The 22,660-nt window shown below is 41.4% G+C and overlaps 1 protein-coding gene across 1 annotated transcript in view; it reads right to left on the bottom strand.

Annotated features, from left to right (window-relative positions):
* Positions 1 to 21,399, bottom strand: part of DAPK1 (death associated protein kinase 1) — an 83,827-nt gene extending 62,428 nt beyond the window's left edge. Inside the window, exons 1-2 of the mRNA XM_036402936.2 lie at positions 21,332 to 21,399; positions 20,794 to 20,940 (exon numbers count right to left, since the gene is read on the bottom strand). Coding sequence (XP_036258829.1) covers positions 20,794 to 20,855 — 62 coding nt within the window. The 5' untranslated portion in view covers positions 20,856 to 20,940; positions 21,332 to 21,399. The remainder of the gene's footprint in view (positions 1 to 20,793; positions 20,941 to 21,331) is intronic.
* Between the last annotated feature and the right edge of the window lie 1,261 nt (positions 21,400 to 22,660).

The following is a 22,660-nucleotide window of genomic DNA, read 5'->3' as shown; positions in this document are numbered from 1 at the left end:
GAGAGTCCATAAAAGTAGGGTAAAAAGTGGTACTATTGAGACCAATATGAGACTTCTCTATGCAATTTATTATCAATTTATAATTTTTTCCACTCACAGTCCTCCCAAAATAGTATTTTTTCACAATTCAGTTTAACTAATTTTCCTACTAGCATCATACAGCATATAAACATTTGTTTGGCTGGATTGCTAGCACAGTGACAATCCTGCAGCACATGGCTTTGTGGAAAGGCCTCTAACATGTTTCTTGTCTGCCTAGAAGCGAAGCTGGTACAAAAATATCTGTGCACACCCTACTTAGCCCCTACATGCCCAGCTACTTCTTCCTGTTATTATATCTCTTCTTAAACTGATCTCAGAAAACCAAGATTTACTTCTAACCATTAATGCTCAATGATCCAGCTTAAAAGATAATTTTAAAACCCCAAACCCTGTTCACACAGGGCATGGCAGAAAGTGCTACCACATGTCCTAGGATGTCCCCCCACTGCCACCCAGGGCATGCATAACTCCCACTAGACCAGCTTGCTCAGAGCCTCATCCAACCTGGCCTCAAAGACTTCCAGGGATGGGGCATCCACAACATCTCTGGGCAACCTGTGCCAGTGCCTCACCACCCTCACAGCAAAGAGTTTTTGTCTAGTGTCTAATCTAAACCAACCCTCTTTCAGTCTGAAGTCATTCTCAATCCTTGTCCTGCGACTATCTGCTCTTGTAAAATTTTTATCTTTATTGTAGGATTCTCTTCATCCTTTGTACCAGTTTGCCAGTGTTGCTTATCAGAGAGTGTACAGCTTAGCCTTTCTCACCCCATCACTGCTCAACTGAATTTCATCTCTATGCCTTTCCCAGCTCATCTGTCCTTGTCTCCACTGCCTCTGCATTTGATTCATTCAAATTTTAGTTTGACCAGCAGTAACCTACTCAGACATTCTGGTGTCTTGCCTTCCTTGCCCAGTTTTTTGTTCCTGGGGATTGCCAGCTCTTCTGCTCTATGGAAGACTTCCTCAGAGATCTCTGTTCCACTCCTTTGATCCTCTGGGCAGTTTCCCAGGAGAGCCCACTGCCTATCTCCCTGAAGAGCTCAAAGTCTGCTTTCCTAAAGTTCAGAAGCCTAACTTTACAGCTTACCTGACCCATATCCCTCAGCACTGCTAACTCCACCAGTGCATGGTCACTGCAACTAGGCTGCTCAGTTTCTTCCAACCACAGAAAATTAATTATTCTCAGGTTAAGAAACAAAACTGAAATTCATTATAGCTAGTTCACTACATTTGGGATAATATTATGGAAACATCAAATTTTATTTTTTTATATAGGACAGAGATGGATCGCCTAATATCAAATATAAGCTCATGGTTTTAAATTAAGACTGAAAGAATATGCAAAATAGGTCAGAAAATTTTCCCTGTAGATGATTTGCTCCCTGAACTATGAAGCTGAGAGGACAGAATTGAAAACATTACACTTTGTTACATTAACTTTACAGCAGTAGCACCAAACCATCTATGTTAAAAAGTACAAAGTCAACTCCAAATATTTTCGTCAGCTTTCCCTGTTGACAAGTTATACCCAAATTCCACAGAAAGCTAAGGGGCCATCATGCAATGGTTCTGAAGGCCTTTTCAAGTGAGCGGAACAGTCAAACTGCATAACTGCCCCTGTAACTTGAAATTCAACAGAAATGCATAATACAATAAAGATACTCCTTTATTACATCACCTTCTAATCCCACAAGAGTATTGATGTGCAGCTTAAATGCTTGGGAACTTCAGCAGAAAGGCTAGTACAGACAATAGTGATGTTGTATGCAGGACCAACTTTGGTGTCTCCAAAGGAAAAAAGTGATTAATTCAACAGTTGCTTCATTATGATCAGATCAAAAGGCCACTTTATAGTTCTGTCTCTGAAATAGTTCTTCAGACAGAATCAGAGTAACTTCCTCCAACCAAAACCACAATGGAATGCTCATTCCAAACACCTAAAACTGCATTGCTTAAAAGCAATGCAGCAGCTGCAAAGGGCAAAGAAGAGACTGTAAATTGACCTTTAGAGACCTCTCAAAAGTACGCAGAAAATATGAAATGCAGATGAATCTGAAAAATGCTAAGATATTGGGACTACTTCTTTTCTCAGCATCTTCCTACCCTGTACAAAAACAGTTACTGTCCAATTTTCAGAACAAAAATTCTAATTGTTTACAGAGAAATTAAATTTTCCATCACTTACTTATGAATAACCAAGGGAAATATTAATAATTAGCAATTTAAAAATTAATATACATAAGATTTCCCTGTAATATTTCTTCTGATGACAATGATCCTAGCTCCACTATTGTCTTGTGATTGATTTTTAAGCTGAGGTGTTGGGGAAGTTGGATTTTTTCTTTTTTTTATATTCCAATAACTTTTGGTTAAAACAGCTATATCAACTTTAAGAAAACAAAACTTTAAGCAACCACAAAACTCAGCTGACAGGAATATACTGTGTACCAAGGTGAGCTTATTACTAAACGAGTCAACTTTCTAAGGAAGAAAATAATAGGCTAAAAGCACAACACAGGCAGAGGAGATGATTTCAGGCTAAATCTGAACATGTTTTCAACCTTTTAACATCCTGGAAAATCTCAGCTCCTGTCTGTTTATTGAGTGATTAAGGACAGCATGGTGCATTTTGACACTTGGAGATAAAGTCAAGGAAAATATCCAACAGGCATCAGGAAGTGAATATCATGTTGACATTGAATAGCTGCCAAAGTGCAGAGGGCAAAAAGCAAATGTAAGCAAAGATAACATCCTAGGCAGACCAGAAGGCAGTGATGTGTTGCTTCTCATGGTGTACAGAAAAAACTGAACCTTAATACAAGGAGGAAGAAAGAGAAGGAAGAACAATGGGTAGAGAACACAATTGATTTTTAAAAAGCTACACACAAACAAGCTGTCAAATGTGCTTAACAACCTAGTCTGAGCTTTGCACAGGGAAGAAATGGGTTAATCTTTGTAATCTTGAAATACAGGAATCTACTGAAAAGATAAGGTGAATACCAGCACTCCAGGCAGCAGACCTGAAACTTGCAGCTCTTTGCTTTTGTTAAAGCAAGCCCCCTGCTCCACGCTACACAAGGAAAAGCCATTATAAATACCTACAGTAAAGCCAGAGTAAACCTGCTCTCATGCCAGCATAAGGCTACATTGTGTATCTGAGAAATGTGCAGTAACTACCTCCATGCAGGTACATGCAACTCAAACACTCTCATGCACATTTGATAACTACAACAAGGTGGCGGCAACCATATCCATAAAGCTCATCCCTTTCCCTAGAGGGTAGATTCAATTATCAGTTCAATAGATATCACATTATGTTATCTTGCTTTTTCCAGAGTTTCAGGTCTAAATGGGCTAGGAAACTGTTTCAAAAGATCCTTCTTTTTCTTTATGACAGCTACTTGTCATTCTTGAGAATGTATGAAAAACCACCAGCCATAAACAGTATTAAAGATAACACTACTTAGCAGATAGTAGATAGTTGTGTTTAAATGTTAAAAGCAGTTTAAAAATTCATAGTCCTTCCAAACAAGGAAGAGAATTGGGTGAAGGAACAGAACTTCTTTATCAAGTAATTTTGTGCAGCTGACTAAACACTAGACCTCCCAAAACATACCAATAACAGTACATGTATGGTAAAAATTGATGAAAAACCAAGCACAGAAACACAACTACCGTACATCCTGCATGTCTCTACAAAAAGGCACACAGTCCTCATCCCCTCCACCTCTATTTTTAAGAAAAAAAGGGAATCATGTCCTTACAAATATATTCCCACTTGCTTTTACCCTCTCATTGATTCTAAAAGACCAGCTACAAGAGTACTTAATGTTGTATGCTCAAGGGTCATGGGCTGTAAACCTTACAGCATAAATTACAGACCAACAGCATTGTATAAAATGAATGATATTAATTTGAAAAGACATCCTTGGCAACACACAGCATGCAGTACACACATGACACTTAAAGTGCATCACCCTATTGTCCCTAACTTTTTAAAAAAGAAGTTACAAAAAAGACAGAAAAGCTGTCTAATACCAGAATACATAAACAACAAAAAATATATAATATAGTTTGCTTCCTACTTTTGAAATGAAAGACAGTCAGAAGAGCTCTCCTGCCTCAGGTTTCTTTTTCCCTGCAAGAAGCAGTCATGGTGACAGCATAAAGGATACTACTAAGTGTTACAAGTCAAGTACAGCTCAATACAATTCAAAGCTCCTACTTTGAATTCTGCACGATTCAAGCAGTAAAATCTCCTACAGAGGCACAATCGTTCCTGCAAGAAAAGATAAAAATTAATATCTCAAAATTATTTTATTTAGCAAATGAATCCAACATCAGCTCAGAAACGATGATGTTCTTCCTTGCACCGTACATCGCAGATCATCAGCTTTAATAATCCTAACACACTTCCTACTTGACAGTAAAAGTCTTATTTTAGCAAGTGAATTTTCCTGTCACTAGGCTACTCCATAAGCTTGCAAAACTCCTGTGCCTCCACTTAATCTGTGGCTTGTTTTACTACAGATAGACATACACAAGGAAATTGAAAGCAATTTCCATCTGCCTTACAAAGGAGACAGAGAAAACATTCCTTCACTTGGCTCTCTCATTTATGTTACCATTACACAAAGCTTAAACCAGAAGTGCATTAAGGGACTCTTCACAGGGTCTGTTACAGTGCAGCCCCACATTCATCAACACAGTGAGCAAGGGTAGGTAACACAAGCTTCAGTAGATGAAAGCTTCACTCTGCAGCAGAGTACACCTTCAAGTTTTTTTTAGAGATGGCCCTGATGAGCTAGACATAAAGTACCACCAGTATTGAAAAGGCACCAGAAGGTTTGCAGCAAGGTGCAGCTAAGGAAGGCATTGCTGACATGAGGTAATCATGCTCCCTCTCTTCCTCCTACATTTGCTTGCTGCTGTGCTTAAAACCTTTTCAGAACATGGGGGTTAATAGCTGTCATTTCATCTCTTGTTCTACTTTGACTTATGACCTCTTATTAGTTACCTGCTTCCAAATCATGACAGCATTGCAAATTTACATTACGCCTGCACATAAGCCTTATAAAAAACAATGTGCAGAAACACAGGCACAGATTCAAGAGTTTGTCTTTCTGAAGTGCAGCATGAAGGATAGGGTTTTTCCAGAAGAAAAGGTGACATGGCAATAGTATTTTAGACTAAAAAGTAAGAGAAAGGAAAGATCTTGCAGCTACTAAATCCTCCACAGACAGCACCAGCACACAGCCCTCCCTGCAATCAATGTGGTCTTCTTCTTTCAAAGGAGCACATGACTTTAAAGAAGTTATGACCACAGGGTTATCAGACAATATATGGGTTTCTCTATGATCATACTCTGCTAAGCAATTAGGTCAAACCGTGCTCTTGAAAATTAGTTTAGTGCAACTGAAGGTCAAGGAATGAAAGCATGCACGGGAGATGAAGCAGAAAAGAAGTAGAAGGATTTAACTCTAAAGCACATACAAAGCCCTTGCCAGAAAGAGGAGATGCAGTTGCTAGAACTTTGTAGTGTATGAAAGGAACATTCTTGGCACAGAAAACCTGGCATCTGTGTACAAATAGAAAAAGTGTTCCAAGTCATAAGCTGTACACAGAAACAAAAAGGAACTTCTTCACATCAATGTGCTCACCAGTACTGTCTTGTTCATTCTAAATTACACTTTTGTCAATGGCTTAGTTGTCAGGCAAATAAGTAGATTTTTGTTACTTTTAACCAGAACAAAGAGATATTACATGCTTTTACAGAGTTCTGTAATTCTTAGGAAAAAAAACCAGATTATTTTGCATAAGCAGGAATTCTGATGTCAGATTCTTTTTCTTATATTCACATTTGGGTTTTGGAATGCAAATTTGAATGAGTAAAGTGCTCTGGGTCTATGTTGGCAGCAGATGTTCAGAAGAAAAGGCACACTGAAAAAGCTGGAAGCATTACTGAAGGTTTGATGATTCTGTTCTCCTGGAAACCCATGGATTACTGCAATACAAAACAGAGACACACTAACAGCTTTACACATGGCTGCAAGAAATTGACAGAATTACTCTTCTGAAAGTAGCCAAAAATTAAATTCTCTTTCCTGCTTCTTCTAGCACTCTGAACAAACAACATGTTGAATAGGTGGGTGAGAGGCAAACACTAGACAGGCAGAGACAAAACCTTCCCTCCTTCCTGTATGCATATAAACAATTCAGCTCTGTCTCCAGTTTCATATTGTCTATCCAGCACTCACTTTTACAGTCTGGGTAACACCGAACATGCATACTTGTCACTGTGCCAATAGACAAGACAAGAAATGCAAGTTATCAACATTGCCGAAACTTCCTACAAAAGACTGAGTAATGGTCAGACACTATTTTTATGCTGTCCAATCCAGTTACTGCCTAGTAGGAACAGCAATTACATTATTGAGGGAAAGGAGGGTTAAAAAAAAAAAAAAAGCAGCTGTTGGCTATTTCTTGCAAGCAGAAGCATAATATCTAACAGCTGTAACTTCCACACTTCAGGTGCAGTAAAACTTTTCACTGCTCAGGAGATAAACATTTTTTCTTGGTTCCTTCCTGAGAATTAATTTTACCATAGGATTACATTTCACATTAGAGTTTCATGTAATATAGCGCAATGTGACATAAATGCAGAGGCATTATACAGACAGAGAAGCTGAGAGATAGTATATACTACTAACAGTCTTCTCTGTGAGATGTTCAATTTTTTTTAAATTTTTCTTTTTAATATGAGACTAATCAATACTGCAAAGCTCAAGAGCTCTTACCTTTCTCATATACAGAAAAAAGCAGGGCTGCACTGCACTTTCACAGCAGCACTGTCTCTTCCACTTCCACAAAAAGAAATGTCATGTTAGATCAAGTGAATTTTGGTATTCTGTGGTTCTCTCCCAAGCGACACTTCTGAGTCACTAACCTTTGACACATGCATTGCTAAAAGAACTGACCTGTTCTAGAGGAATTCGGAATTGCTCATTTGCAGTTACAATGGGAACAATAATTCACTGAACGTGGTGATGTGACAAATGGAAAATGAACACAACCAGTATGAGAGTGAACTCAGTCTAAACACAGGTAGGATTCTGGGTAAAACTTGAGGATGGTAAAAAGAACACAAAAGTGAAAATGTGAGATGCCCCTATGCCTCAAATGCCTTAACAAAATATTTAAGTAATTATCAAACTACAGAATGTGAAGAGCTAGAAAGTACTAGAGAAAATAACTTTTAACCAAAGTCTACTCACAGACAAAGGGGTTTAAAACACAGATGTAAAGTCTATGTCAAAATGTAATGGTATTTAGTGTACAAGCTGGAAGAATGTGTATGGCTGTAAAACTACCAAGGCAGCTGTATATCACCCATTTTCTATTAATGATGCCTGGGCTGGAGTTTGTAGAAACCTGTTTGGTCTGAATACATGTACATCTGCTAAAGTATTTTCAGAAATCATCTTACACTATGAAAAGTGGAGTACTCACACTTGTAAGCCGTTGAAGTAATAGCTACAGCTAAACCATACAGGAAAATGAAAAAAAAAAAAAAGAAAAAAAAGAAAAAAGAAAGAAAAAGAAATAATGCAAAGAAAGCCAGAGATTTTCAAGCAACTGCCATCCATAGTATTAAAAAGTACATGTACACATACAGCTACTTTAAGAATCAATGCCTAAGTATTGCCATATAAATACAGAACTTTATATACCTTGCAAGTACTTTAGTCTAAATGCTTTTACTGTTATTTAATACTTCATTTCCCCCTTCTTTTGGGCTTTTAATGAAATTTGTAAACTAACTCAGCAATTAACCTTAAAATGTAAGTTAATCTAGCTAAATGTTTAAAGACATGTGACATAAGTCTGACTCGGAACTGATCATAAAAGCTCAGTTATCACTAGCTCAGAAAATCTTAAAACCAGGAGACTGGTGTGAATATTAGAACATATGAGCAGAACAAACATTTGATTTTGGTGATGCTAAAGACTGTTCTTGCTGCTATTTCATAACTAGTGTTTTGAGTTATGTGCTTCTCTTTTCAGCAATGGGTTTTGAAGCATGCCTGAATCAGTGTTTGTCCTTCAACTTGGGAAAGAAAAGTCTAGTGATAATTCTTATCAGACCTCATTTGTGTGATCCACTCTTTCATCACAATGAACAGTCTTTCTTCCTTTCACCTTTTCAGAAATTCCCTATTTAGTGGTGTATGACCTACCATCCTTATGATCAATAACACTGTGCCTATAAGCATCATTCCTATGGAGATTTTTACTCCAGAAGGTTTTTATGTTCAATGGCCACAAATAAAAATACAAATTCATCACCTTTACAGCACAGCTGTACCTGTTAAATACATTAAACAATGCTAATGTAAGAAAATTTTTTTTCAGTAGAATTGAAAAAACCCATTTAATACAGTCATAGAGTATGGATCAGTCAAACACTTGCTAGACAAATGATGAAATCTAATCACTAAGAGCAGAAGTGAGGATGGACTACAAAGCCCCAAGCAGGTTATGACTCAGCTTTCTCTAGAAATTATACAAATTGAAGGTGGGAAAGGATGTAAAGTTTGGTTACTTTCTACTTCTACCAGGTATGAAGAATTACTAAAATACACAGGTGCATTACTAACCTTTTAGTATTAGAGCATAAGGAGAAACAACCTACTTACATTCCACAGGAGATGGTGGAGTAATTTTTTGTGTAGAAAAATTCTGGATTTTCTCCTCCAGTTATTAACCGGATGTTAGCTAAATATGTAAGAAACTCACTGAACTATAAACACATCACTTAAGCTAGTGTTTTCCGTGACTTAAAGGCAGCTTTTCAAGATGACATGGCATTACAAACAAAGCAGTTTGTGTCACAAACACAATGCTCTCATGCTAAGTGCCTTAGTAACTCCCATATACATACATTATGGTTTTATGAGCTACTAACTAAAACCAAGTAATTGTCTGCTTCCCCAGATCTTCAGCTTTTATTCACAGATTCACAGCTATTCACATCTGTAGATGAGCTTGGGCACTTCAGAATTTAGAACATTAAAAAAAAAAACCAAAAAACTTTAAAAAAAAATAATTCCAAGTTGTCCTTTCTGACCTCCGTGCAAAGGAGGGCTTGTCTGGCTACTCTGTGGCTGCTGCCACGGGAAAACATACTGAGACTGTGCTGTCACCAGTCTCATTGTCCAGGGTTAATCACAGTCAGGTTTTGCTCCCCAGTTCAGAGCAGCTCTTCCACAAGGCCTTGGCTGGCCAGACCTGCACAGCTCTGAGGCACAGCACATCGGTGCAGGCTTTCAGCATGCTGTAGTAGGCCGAGCCAGTACCTGTCACAAACAGAGGCTTCCCCATCCCACGGGCCCTGCATTCCTATGCTGTGCTGCTGGCTGGCACTGATCCTTGTCTGACATGCCCGTGCTGACCCAGTTCAGGGAGCTCAATCTGTAATCCCCTCCTGCTTCCAGGCTGCGCTCAGGATGGTGCCAGTGCTAGGGCAGGAGAATGCTGCTCAGTGAGGAACAGGAGGGTGAGGAACAGGACCATCCCATCCTCTGACCCTGGCACTAGGCTGGCTTAGCCACCCTGGGTGGGCTTGCAGGCAGGCAGAGCAGCACGGACCAGGAGCTAACACACCCTTATGAGGAACAGTAATGTAAAGGTTTCTTTCTGGAGGAACAAAAGAGGTAGCAGAAGTAGACCAGCTTTGCAAGATAGAATCTGGAATAGTTTGTTCTTCAGCTAATGTTAGAACTGGCAGCAAAGCCAGGAAAAGTGATATCCTCCTTTCAGACAAGAATGTGAAGTAAATAGTATCAGAAGGCCCTTTCAAATAAAAAACCATGAGAAAAGATGAGATATAAGGAACGGAGCCATTCCCTGACGTGCTTTCCTTCACCAGGCAATCAATGGCAATTCTACACAGATGGTCCCGCTCATGGAGATAAGAAAATATTGCCAGACAGATAATATACCAAAAAATCAACACTCCCATACCAAAATGTTTGAAGTCTGTGTTTGCAAGGAATAAAAACCACAACAAAACAAAAACACATACTCAAACCCAAAGCAAACAAAACTAAATCCCTAAAAGAAAGAGAAAGCTGAAGGAGAGAATTTGAAGTACCTATCTCTAGGATTACATCTGCATTACCTTTTTTAAAGGTAACAGGAGCCAAGTGTCCTAACAAAAGAGTCCAAGTCAGCAAGAAGAGAGGCATTGAAAGATAAAATCTTTTACCATTCAAGACTTTCATATATTTTTTTTGCCTTTTACAATAATAAACTCCCAGTCTTGTTGACAGAGTTATTCAATGTTGAGTTCTTGGCCTCAAAGTTGTAGGATCCAAGTAAGATCCACAGTAGTATTATTTTCCTTGGTGGACAAAAGCCATGTTATGGTTTGACACTGGCCAAACACCAGGCACCTACAAAAGTCACCCTCCCCTGTCACAGCTGGGCAGAGGAGAGAAAAAAATTAACCAAGGCTTCATGAGTTGACAAGAACCATGAGAAAACCCTCCAAGGGAAAAAACAGGCTCAACTTAGAGGTACAAAGTGAATTTATTACAAAAAAAAATCAGAGGAGGATAATGAGAAGTAAAATAAGCCCTTAAAACACTTCTTCTTCCCCCAGCCAACCCCTCCTTCGCACTTCCTTCCCCCAGCCAACCCCTCCTTCCCACCCAGCCAACCCCTCCCAGCGCAGGGAGACAGGGTGTGGGGGCTTTGGTCAGTTCACCACCCAAGGTTTTCTTCCACTGCTCTGGGAGAAGGGTCCTTCCCCTGTGAGACGCGGGCTTCCTCCCACAGGAGACAGTTCTCCATAAACTACTCCAGCATGGGTCCACTCTCATGAGCAGCAGTCCTCCCAAAATTGCAGGAACTGAGCCCCTCCCATGGGCACGCAGTTCTCCCAAAACTGCTGTGCTATGGGTCTCTCCCCATGAGGTGCAGTCCTCCAAGGACAGGCTGCTCCAGCCTGGAAGCAGGGCCCTCCCTGTCCATGAGGTCTCCCACTGGATCACAGCCTCCTCCAGGCATCCACCCACTTCAGCCTGAACACCTCCCCCGTGGGCCGTGGGTGGATCTGTGCATCCCCCATGGATCCCCATGGGCTGCAGGAGCACAGCTGCTTCACCATGGTCTGCACCAGGGACTGCAGAGGACTCTCAGCTCCAGTGCCTGGAGCACCTCCTGCTGTCCTTCTCCACTGACCTTGGTGTCTCCATGTTGTTTCTCTCATGTGTTCTCACCTCCTCCTCTGGCTAGAGAAAAAAACCCCAAACCTGTGCCCCACTTTGGTCTCATTTTCTTCTTAAATATGTCATCACAGATCTTTAATTTGCTCAGTTTTGGCCAGCAGCATGTTCATCTTCAGAGCCATCAGGGATGGGCTCTGCTGGACATAGTGGGAAACTTCTAGAAGCTTCTCACAGCAGCCACCTCTGTGGCTCCTCCACTACCAAAAACCACGCTGAGCAAAACTAACAAGAGGGGGAAACCCCACACCTTGTCACCCACTAAACCTCACAGAATGATTTAACATGGCAGAATAACTTAATTGTAAACGATGTCAGAATAAAACATTTTCAGTTAGCACAGAATTTAGCTGCACTTAATTATACCCTTTTGCCTAGCTATTACATAGCTAGGCAAAGTAAGCACAGTGCCAAATTAACAGCCACCACAAACGATAGAAGCTTTGATTTGAAGCTTTATGCATTAGTTTTCTTAGTCTCCTTTAGAAATACAGGATTACAAAACACCGTATCAGCAGTGAAGTTCAATTCTCTTCTCTAAAAACTTCAGCAAACAGAAAGGAGAGAAGAGATGAGTCTCCACACCACTTCTCCATAAGCACAAGACAGTTAAAAGTCACCAGTTTCCAAAAAATGAAAAGCCTTTCTCTGTCCCATAAGTGCTTACAACTTCAGAGCACTAGTCCAACAGACTGTGGTCTGGGGAAAATGTCCCTCTGCTATCAGTTCCCATGGCATAGGAGCAGGCACTCTAAGTGCATACTTCTACAGGCACACCTGGCCAGTATCTCAAAGCTAAAACAACCACTGACTCTTGAGAGAAGACTGAGGAAATGTACAAGAGTCCAGAAGCCAATTTACATACCAGGCAGAAAGCAGGACACCATTAATAGCTCACAAATAAATACATAGTGGAAATAAAATATTTCCAGTACATTGGTTCAGTTACGGGCTCTTAGCCTCCTGTTTAGGCAAGAAGTGCACAGACAAATGCTATTGCCCCAAGTAATTTTTATCCTTTCCAAAACCTCACTCCTTGGTATAATTCAGAAAAAAAAAATCTCAAACTGTAATTTCAATCAGTATGTAAACAGTTATAATTCACACAATGAAATCTCCAGCTTTGGATAAAGCTTACAGATCCCCATAAGCTCATGACCACCCAGTTGTTCTTTCTGTTAAACACATACAAGACCATCTGAGCTTGATAACAAACAGAGACTTGCACCTGCAGGCAGATGGCACTGGGGGAGGTTTGGTCTAGAAGAGTGGCACACCACTCTAGTGGAGTGGCACACCAGGTCCACTCTCATGAGCAGCCACGGAGAGCCACGCAGCCGTGCTTCCTCCTCAGCACCACTGCCTCTGGAAGCAGAAATGGATTGGCACATCAGCTTGCACAAACAGGAAGGAATAAGGGGAAGGAAATTAAACTTCTGATACCGAGAGAGTAAGGCTGCAGGCCACCATGTGTATTACTCACTGTAGTGTCTTACAGCACTGCTGTAAACCATGTAAGTTGTTCTGGGACTGAGGGAAAAGTACCTATTACAAGATATTCCCTCCAACATCAACGTGTGCCACAACCAAAAAAACCCACAAAACCCCAGCATGCTAACAACACCACACTTTTAATAAAACAGGACAACATCCTCAAGGACTATAATATGCCTGGAAACTTTGAAAGACAGTGTTTAAACTGATCCAAAATATCATCAATGACTGTATCCTTATCAGCCTTCTCCTTTTCCAGTATCATGTAATTCTTTCTTTTAATTTTACAAGCTCTATATTTATACAATTCCCTGTTCATACTGGTTCATTTCAACAGGTCCCATAAAGTCATTTTCCTTGAGGCAGGAAGCCTTTCAATTCCAGCCTGCAGAACCATCTGTAAAAATTGCAAATGTAAATATAGTTTCTAAAGTTTGTTTCACCAACTATTTTAATTTTTGCAGCATATTAATAATATTATACCACTCCAAGCATAGTGAAACAAGGCTAAATGTACTGAAGTCTTAAATCTTCTTTCTCAAGCAGCTTCATCTCACAGCTTCACCACTTAGCTTAGCATCTCTTATTCACTTTAGAAGAGGACAGCAGCCATCTCTTTCAAATGGAGGGACAAGACCTGCAAGTAACATGTGAAGAAGGACATACCAAGGTTTACAAGGATATGGAGAGATTCCTCCCCATACAATTCGTCTCTGTCATTAGTCTGTTCCATAACTGTACCAAAACCAACAGAAATTTCACCCAACAACTGACCAAAATGTGCATGCTCCACTCTTCCTGTATCACCTCCTAGACAAGATCTCAGAGTTTAGCAACCTCACCTGTATTAGACTCCTTGGCACTGGCCTTTGTACCCAGTTCTGCAAAATTTCACATTATGCCAAAATTGACTGCATAAGGTAGACAAGCAACTAAACAGTAAAGGCTTGAAGATCTTTAGGCTTCATTGGCACTTTTCTCAGCTTCACCCATCTCAGCCACTTACTCATCATAGTTAAGTATGACCTATTATACTGCATGGCAAGTCAATGAATGCTGTTCAGGTTTAGTGGATATCCCTCCTTTGTGTCACCTATCTTCATGCAAGGGGGACAAAACAGAGTTTGAGAAACAGTTTTATTTGAGACAGAGCTCCTTCAAAGCCACTACCATCCAGGACACAAGGTGCTGAGCCACTGCTTTAACTGGCATCATTTCTTCAGAATATAAAATTGTATCAACAAGTTACACAGGTTTTCTAACCAAGCCAGTTAAAAACAAAAAGACAACTGGACATTAAGCCAGGGTCTCATGAGAAACACACAATCTCCTCCAAAAACTGGTCCAGCTTTGAACACCTCTGACTAACTGCAACAACCATTTGTGAAGATTACTTCAATTGCTATTGCAACTCCCATAGTTCTCCTAATTTCCAGCTTATACTTCCTTGCTGTCAGTTTATGCTCTTCTGTCTTTGTGGTAAAGTGACTCTTTATCTCTGTCCCTCCTGCATATTTAACTCAAAGTAGATTTATGGAGGCAATCACAACTCCATGCAGGCTGAGATTTCACAGGTCTTTCAGCTGATCTGAGAGTGTACACCTGCCATAAATTATATATAAGGTAGGTATTTTTCCCCTTTGACAGCAGCACTAAAAAAAAAAAAAACAACAAAACAACAAAAAAAAAAAAAAAAAAAAAAACCAAAAAAAAAAAAACAACCCTGAAACAAAACAGCCTACAGAGAAACACAGCAGAGGAAAGAGATACTGATCCTTTCAACCATCAATACTGCATGCAGCCTGAGCTTTGAACAAAGCTCTCATGAAACAGCGGTGTCAGCCTCCCCTTCCTAGGCTTAAGGGGCCAACTTCTGTTCAGTACACATAATTCCAGCAGAGCAAATGACATACTCAACATCTGTAAAGAGAAAAAATGGGGAGCAAAAAAACCAAACACCTTAAAATCCCCACAACACAGAAGGACTAATCTGGAAAGCTAGAAGGACAGATTGGAGTTTCAGCACACCCCTACCACGCCTGCTCTGGTACTGGTTATGCCTCACTGAGCCTGGCTAGAAGAAAAATCAGACAAGCATTTTTATCTCCTTCCTGATGAGTTTAGATTTACAAAGATTTGTGCATTTAAACTGAAAGCACAGAATAATCAGCAAGCTCAAGTTTTTATTACACTGTATTTTAAAGGAAATACAAAGCAGACATTATTCTTCCCGAGAGAAAGAAATAAAGTAAGCAGGACAAGTTATACCCAAAAAAGCATCAGCACTTCTTGTGCTTTTCATGAAGCAAACCTCTCAGCACATTTTATACGGCAGCAATTGTCATCAGTGGCATTGTATGGTGACAGCTCTTGCAGCCTGCGCAATCAGCAGCTTGCAGGTTATTGTGCATTTCCGAAAAGGAAACATTTTGAGGCATGTCTGGGAGGCAAAGTGACTTGAGATGCATAATTTTTGCGACTATGTTTTCCAGTTAAGAAACTTTCCTTTTCAGTATCCATGCAATCATCAAAGCCAGGACTTAAAGACAAGCATGGAACAACCAACTTCTCCTCCAAGAGCTGACTGATAAAACATGGCCATGGCTCGAAAACAGCACAAAAAGGGTTATTTGATGTAATTTGAATAACACAATGTTCAATTCCTCAAAAAAAACCCAAAAGGGCACACAAAGACACCAATCAACCAAGTTTCCTGGTCAGGGACTTTGTCATCAACATTTTGACCTTCTTAAGTCCTTTTCCCTGAAAAGCTCCGATAGTCCACTCAATTTAATTAATTATCATGTACTACTAAAATGTGAATAAAGTAGTTGTAAAACCAGTGAATTATACACTTGCAGTATTTATCACCATGCATGTACAAAAAACAGGAAATGGGACTGCAGGGGTTTGCACCTTCTGCTTCTGCAGTTTAACCATTTTACTGCTGCATGAAAAGGAAGGTTAACACACGCCTTATAATGGAGCAATGTTACTTTCTTTCTTCTATCAAGAAAACACAAGGAAACAGAAACTGGAAATTTCAATATACCACAGTTAAAAAGTTTGTAGCTCACATGCACTAGTTTTAGCCTTACAAAACCATCTTTCACACTTCTCCTTTCCTTCCCCTCCCCCATATGACTTTCTGATACATAGGAAAAAATGTTACACTATAAGATTATTAAAGATCGCTGTCATGGGTTTTAAATGTGACAGTTTTGAAAGGAAGTATCCCCTTTGTGATATTCATGATGTCTTTCACATCCTATAAATCTCACAACAGAGCCTGGTAATTTTAATACATGGGCTAGTTAGCAAGATTAACTTAGATTGTCAAGCCTGAAAAGTGCCACGAAGGTTAAAATCTAGTTGCCATTCAGGTTCGTTTGTTTGGGGGTTTTTTCAGTGCTTTTACTTTCCTCCCAATACAGAAGTGCAGTGTAGTTGCAGTGTTTGGATAGATGACAGGCAGCCTCTGCAGTTGTAAAAAGCAATGCTACCAAAACCCAATATCTGAATAAATCAAACCACATACATTCATGCCCATATATATATATTTGTATATTCAGCCTACATACTCCCTGTTTACAATGGAAATTATTTTCCTGGAAAAATAAGAAAACAATCCTTTTTCACTCAACTCTGAAAGGTAGAGGAACATCTAACAGAATGTAAATACATATTTGCACAGCTCTCTGTTCTCTCTTATCAACATCTTCAGCATGTTAGCCTAGGCATTTTTCTCTCACGACTGATAAAGCCATTAGGCACATTAGGTAGCAGGGTTAGGTTGCTACTTTTTACTCTTAGCATCTCTGACTAGTGAGTTACCAAGCAGAGTCAGAGCAGTCTCCAAAACTGGCAAGATTCAGTGTCGCCTTCCTCTGACAAGTCACAAGTGTTTCCCTAGTGACTCCAACAGGTCCAAACAAGCCTGACATTCAAAACTGTTAAGATACCTCTTCCTGCTTTCTGAATCAACAAGAATCTAAAAATTGTGAACCACAGTGCAATGCAAATACCATTCTTCAATTCCAAAACTTTACCCTAACACTCTGCATCTCTTTTAGAAAGCACATGAAAGCTTGAAGGAAAATAAAACAACCAAAAATACCAAACGTGGGTGTTGGGGGTGAAGGAAGAAGGAGCTGTCTATGTGATCAGGAACTCACACAGACAAACACAGTATGTATTTATAACACAGCTTTGGATAGCTCTCCCTAAAATTATTTAAACAACACCACATTTCTCACAATACTGTATGAATTCTCAAGCAAGGCCAGTCATGGTAAAAAACATACCTTGAAAGGTTCAGTGTACTTTGAAGGTCTTTACTTGCTTGCTCACCATAGTGAGGTTTTTAATACTGCTGAACTTGAATTCCTGACTTTTGGGAAGACTGAAGTAAAAGCACTGCAGCAAGGTATTTAAAATGCACAGTCACACCACCTGCAACTGCAGGCAGAATTAAAATGACAAAACTGCATTTAGTGAATTTGTTGCTCTTCCATGATAATGTTTACCACCCCTTGAAACTTCATGGTTAGATGATTACTTAACACGTCTGCAGGTAGCCTGCACATGAACAAGTAACACGTGTCATTTCATATTTGTAAGAAAGATGGAAAACAAAAAAAACATGTATGCAACACACCATACGTTAATCAAGAGCAATCTTCTTATATGTTCCAAAGATAGCATTAGATCCATAAGTCTCCCAAGACTGCATTGGTACAAAAGCTTAAGATAAACCAACCTTAACAGCCATGAACTTGTCAGGAGAAATCAGATATGGGCAAGAAAAATAAATAAGGTTGATTCTACCAGTATTCACAATTGCAAATTTCTTTTTTCTTATTCTCTCCAGGCATAAGTGAAAACTAACTAAAGACTAGAAGAAAACTCAGACTTTTTTGGTAACAGGACTATGACTGTTTATTGCCTTTTCTGCAAAAGCACAGTATAATACCAGAAAACTAGAGAACACAATTTTTTTTTAGCCAAGGCACACCGTCATCCCTTCTTATTTCCAATAATGCTAGGTCTTATGCTAAGCAATACTTAAACCTCTTTTATTACTTTCTATCAAAAATTTAATTTACACAGCCCATTTGCTTTCTTCAAGACACCTTTCTTATTTAAATGATTTTTATTCTAGTTACTGTCAGAAGTATTATAATGTAACAAAGACTTAATTTACAAGGGAAAACAATGTAGATTATTAAAATTAAAATTCACTGAGCTCTTTGAAAAGGCAGGTTGGCCTAAGAACTTAGGGATCTTTTCATTGAAACACAAGTCTGTCAATAAAAACTCACCTGTTAATTTATTCACCTTTTTTGCTTCATGCCTGCAGCTAAGTAAGAGGAAATAAAAGCATTCTTCCAAGAGAAGGGGGAAAATCAGTTGATTTTGCAAAATGGGACCTTTCATCACTGCTTAGTTGAAGTATTAATTCACAATTTGGGTTCCCAAATGAATACAAGAAATTTTAAAGTTAAAGGTATTTTTAATATTTCACTGTTTTTTGAGTTATAAGCCTCAGGATAACTACATTTATATGCAAACCTAGCAGTCAGAAACCTGCTAAGGGGTAAATGAGGAATGGAAAGTGACAGATTTACAAAAAAGTAGTTTGTGCAACCCTAGAAATTTAAGTTCAAAAAGAAGTTAAACACCACTGGAATAAACCATACAACAATATCCTGAGGTTTGTTTACTCTCATGGTTTTATGACAATTCACACTGGAATAATCCCGATTTCTTAAAATGATACTGAAGTGAAAGCTTTGGCCCTTTTAAATACCTATATTCCATTTTTAAAGTAAAACCCTGCCAAACATTTCACAATGTTTTACCATTCAGTGGTATTTTCTCACATATGTAGATAAAAGTGATGAGATTCTTAGATTACTTTACTCTTTTTCAAGTGAAAACTAGAGTAGATTTTAACATTCTTTAAAATTCATAAAATATTATAGGCTTAGAATGCATGCCAAGCTTCTATAGCATTAGGATGGATAAACCCCCCAGTGTTGTAATAACCTGTTGGTAAATGATAAAATAAATATACCATTTTTAAAATGAATGCTATTACCTAACACTCTGCCAGTTTGAAACCCTCCATTTGTTCTGGTTTTTTTTGGTTGTTCTTTTACTACCTAATGTTTTCAGTGTTTGCACTTCTCATACTGTAAAAACGAAATGCCTGCTCTCCACTGCTGTGCTCTGGAGCTTGTGACTTGTGACTTCCAAAGAACATTTATTTGAAAAAAAAAACTGCATGTATTTAAACACTTCTTATGTAATTGGCCTAAGGGCAATTGTTCTATTTCATAAATATGCATCAGAGACCAAACACTGCACTGATACTTCCTCTTTAAAAAAAAATACAGGAGAAATTACATAAACCTTAGCATCTTCTAAATTTGAATATTGACATTGTCTTCTCCCTGAAGAATCTTAAAAACCCCACAATATATGTGCGTCTTTATTGTCTTCCATGAAGTCAATAATTTATCAGTATCTGTAAGCACAACAATTGTTTTATTTTTAAGAATCCAGAAACCTAAACCTGAGTTTTGGAATACTGTGTATCCTTGTCAAAAAAAAAAAAAACCTGGAAATGAAATAGAGCAATCTTAGGAGCCAAAATAATTTAGATCACAAAATCCAAACTTATGCCTTAGCATGAAAATACATCTTCCTATGAGGTTATCCAGCAAGTTAAGATTACTTCACAGTCTAACACAGTCCTAGAATGTTACTCTAGATGTATGAAAATGTCAACCCAAAATACTATGTGGAAATAAAGGTACGTGTTTATTGTCAAAGTCACATCAACAAACTTGCATAAAAATGGGATGAAGTTTACTAGAAATACAGTGCAATTAACTTTCTTATAATGTGGGGGTGCTTCTTGGTTGGTTAGTTGTTGTTTGGGTGGGGTTTCAGGTTGTTTTTTGGTTCATTGGTTGGTTTTTTGTTATTGTTGTTTGGGGGTTTTGTTTTAGTTTATTCTTATTTTTATTTATTTTTAAGAAATCATGAAATATTTCTAAGTTCCTGCCCATTCAAGTAACTTGTTCACAACATTAGCTATGACTGGACGCTTCACTGGAAAGGTACACAGAGGCAGATATGGGGGCATCTGCTCCACGTATACTGAATGCCCTGTGCTAACTGAACACTGACCCTCTGCTTTGAAATCACCAGGATGAACACTAGAAAAGGATTCTGCCATACTGGTTTGCTAGAATGCCATTGGATTCCTCCTTAAAGAAGGGGGAAAGAACATAAAAAAGGCTCTCATGTAACACAATTCAGTGTTTTAAACTGTCTTAAAACATGGAAAGCACTGAAAAAACAAGGCATGACTAATATCGTGGGCTCGGAGGGGCTCACAATTACATAATTCAAGAACCAAGGTTCAAGTAGGCAGCTCTGCATTGGCAGCGCTCTGCTCACATCCCTTAATCTGACTTCCAGCTCCAGCAGCGATGCCCAGACAGTCATCTTCACCACAGATACAGATGGAATACAGAGCTTCTCTCACTCCTTTAATCGAGTCTCAAAGCAAAATCCAACACGCCATACAAACGTAGTCCTTCACACTATGAACAATGCAAACTTCCCTCCTTCAAGCCCAGCCCGTTTCCAGTTCCCCGCCCGGCGAACAGCAGCCAGCCTCGCACAGCCACAGCTGCGCCGCCGACAGCAGGTTCGCCCCTGCTAGCCCACTACAGCACCCGGGAGGGTGTCGGGCTGAGCAGGTACCGCCTAGGAACTGTCCCTGTCCAAAAATCTCATCAGACCCATGTTAAAAAGGCAAAGGCGCGGTAACTTCAAATCCAAATCCCTTTCTCTCTTTGGGCACCTCAGACACGGTGGAAAGGCAACGCGGGTGTGAGCCTGCCCTCGCCCCTTGCCCCGCCGCGCTCAGAGGCCACGGCTCCCGCACCCACCTGCCAAGGTCCTCGCCCGTCTCGTAGTGCTCCTCCAGGTTCTCCTGCCGGAACACCGTCATGGTCGCCGCCCGCCGCCGGCTTCAGCCCCTGCTCGGCGCCCTCATCACCAGCGCCCCGGAGCCGCCCCGCGTGCGGCTGCGCGCCCTGCGGACGAGCGCAGAGGTGAACGCCCCTGCCCGCGGTCCCTCCCGGCGCCGGGGGCTCTCCCCGTCCTCCTCACCCGCGAGGGAAGCGGCACCCGCGGGCCGAAGAGCGCCTCCCCTGTCCCTGCCCGAGCGCCGGGAGAAGAAAGCGGCGCTCCGCGCCCCCGCCCCTTCCCCGGCAGCGGCAGCCGCCCAGCCGCCGCGGCGGCCACCGGAGCCCGGCCGGCCGGCCGCCCGCCGCATTCCTCAGTGGCTCCGTTGTCCTGTCAACCGGGACGTGCCGCCGGGCCTGCGGCAGGGGCCCGCCCCCGGACACCTCCGCAATCTGACCCCGGGCGAGCCGCCGGGCCGGGGCGAACGGCACCGGTTGTCCCGCGGCGCCTCCCGCTTACCCGCTCGCCCTCCCGCCGCTCCGCGCCCTGGGAAGCGGCGACAGCGCCGCGGCCGCTCCCGGCGGGCGCGCAGGCACTCGCGGTGTGGCCGCACGGCCAATGAGGAGCGGCCCGCCCGCCGCGCCGCCCTCCGCCCCTCGCCGCGGCCTCCCGCCCCTGCTCCGCCGCCGCCTCCCGTCGCCTCGGCCAGGTGCGCCCACCCCGCCCCGCCCCTCTGGGCACGGCACGGCCCGGCACGGCCAGCCCGCGGCGGCGGGACCCGCCCAGCGCGGCTCTGCGGGCGGCTCCCGGCACGGCCATTGTGTGCGCGCCGCCGGCCGCGCCCTCCCGCAGCCCGCACCGCCGCCCGCCCCGCGCCCCGGGCAGGGTGAGCCCCGAGAGACCGGCGGCTGCTGCCCTCCGCCCGGCCGCTGCTGGCTCCCTGCTCTACCAAAGAAGGGGTCCCGACCCCAGCGCCCGCCCCGTCCGGAGCCCCCGGGCCGCGCCAGCAGCGGCGAGCTCAGGAGGGTGGCTGTAGTCTGTCTGGCACACGTGCCCACGCCCGAATGGTCCCGGCCCGCACGGAGAAGCGAGCCTCAGCCACTGGCAGCGCTCTCGGGCACCTCACAAAGCAAATGCTTACGTGCTGTTTGCAGGTATTCTCTCACCAGGACAAAGTAATCACCATTTTCCAAAATACAAGATAAAGTCTACTCCCTCTATAGGGTGTTGCACCTTATATTTGGTGTTTTCATGTCATCTTATGTGCTTCTGTCACTTCTCTGGCTCAGATTTCCCAGCACTTCACATTTTCTGCAGTATATTGGTCCCATGCCAAGTTGAGTACTGATTACATTCTGGACACAAGTGCTTTTTCTATTTCCTCCCATCCATTTTGTTCAGCCTTTGAAAAGTACATGATGTCACATAACTGAGCAACTTTAAAGTTCCATCTGAACTTCGGAGTTGTTCAGAGAGAGAATTGCTCATCAAAGGTAACAGGAAGTTCAGTGCACTCATATGATTTCACTCCTGCTTGATTTAGCTCTTGAAAGAGCCTAACCTTCAGATACAGGTCAACAAGTACAGAATCCCTGATATTTTCTATATGAGTTACAGCATGACCTTGTGGAAGTGTCAGAAATGTTTTTCACCTCCACTGAAGTTATCTGTAAATTGAAGGGAGGGTATTTGGTTGGATTGCTGGATGTGAAGTTACACAATACCACATGCAAAGAGTTTAGATCAAGAACTATGCACCCCTCTTTCATTTACAGCCAAAGATGCAGGAGTATGGGTGCTCTGCCTTTTCTTCAGCCCATCTTCTACATGTTTAACAGGTTTTCAAAC

Source organism: Molothrus ater, chromosome Z, assembly GCF_012460135.2.
Source record: "Molothrus ater isolate BHLD 08-10-18 breed brown headed cowbird chromosome Z, BPBGC_Mater_1.1, whole genome shotgun sequence".
In the NCBI taxonomy this organism is placed as follows: domain Eukaryota; kingdom Metazoa; phylum Chordata; class Aves; order Passeriformes; family Icteridae; genus Molothrus; species Molothrus ater.
Note: the sequence above shows the minus strand (reverse complement) of the source record. Positions and strands in the feature narration are given on the sequence as shown.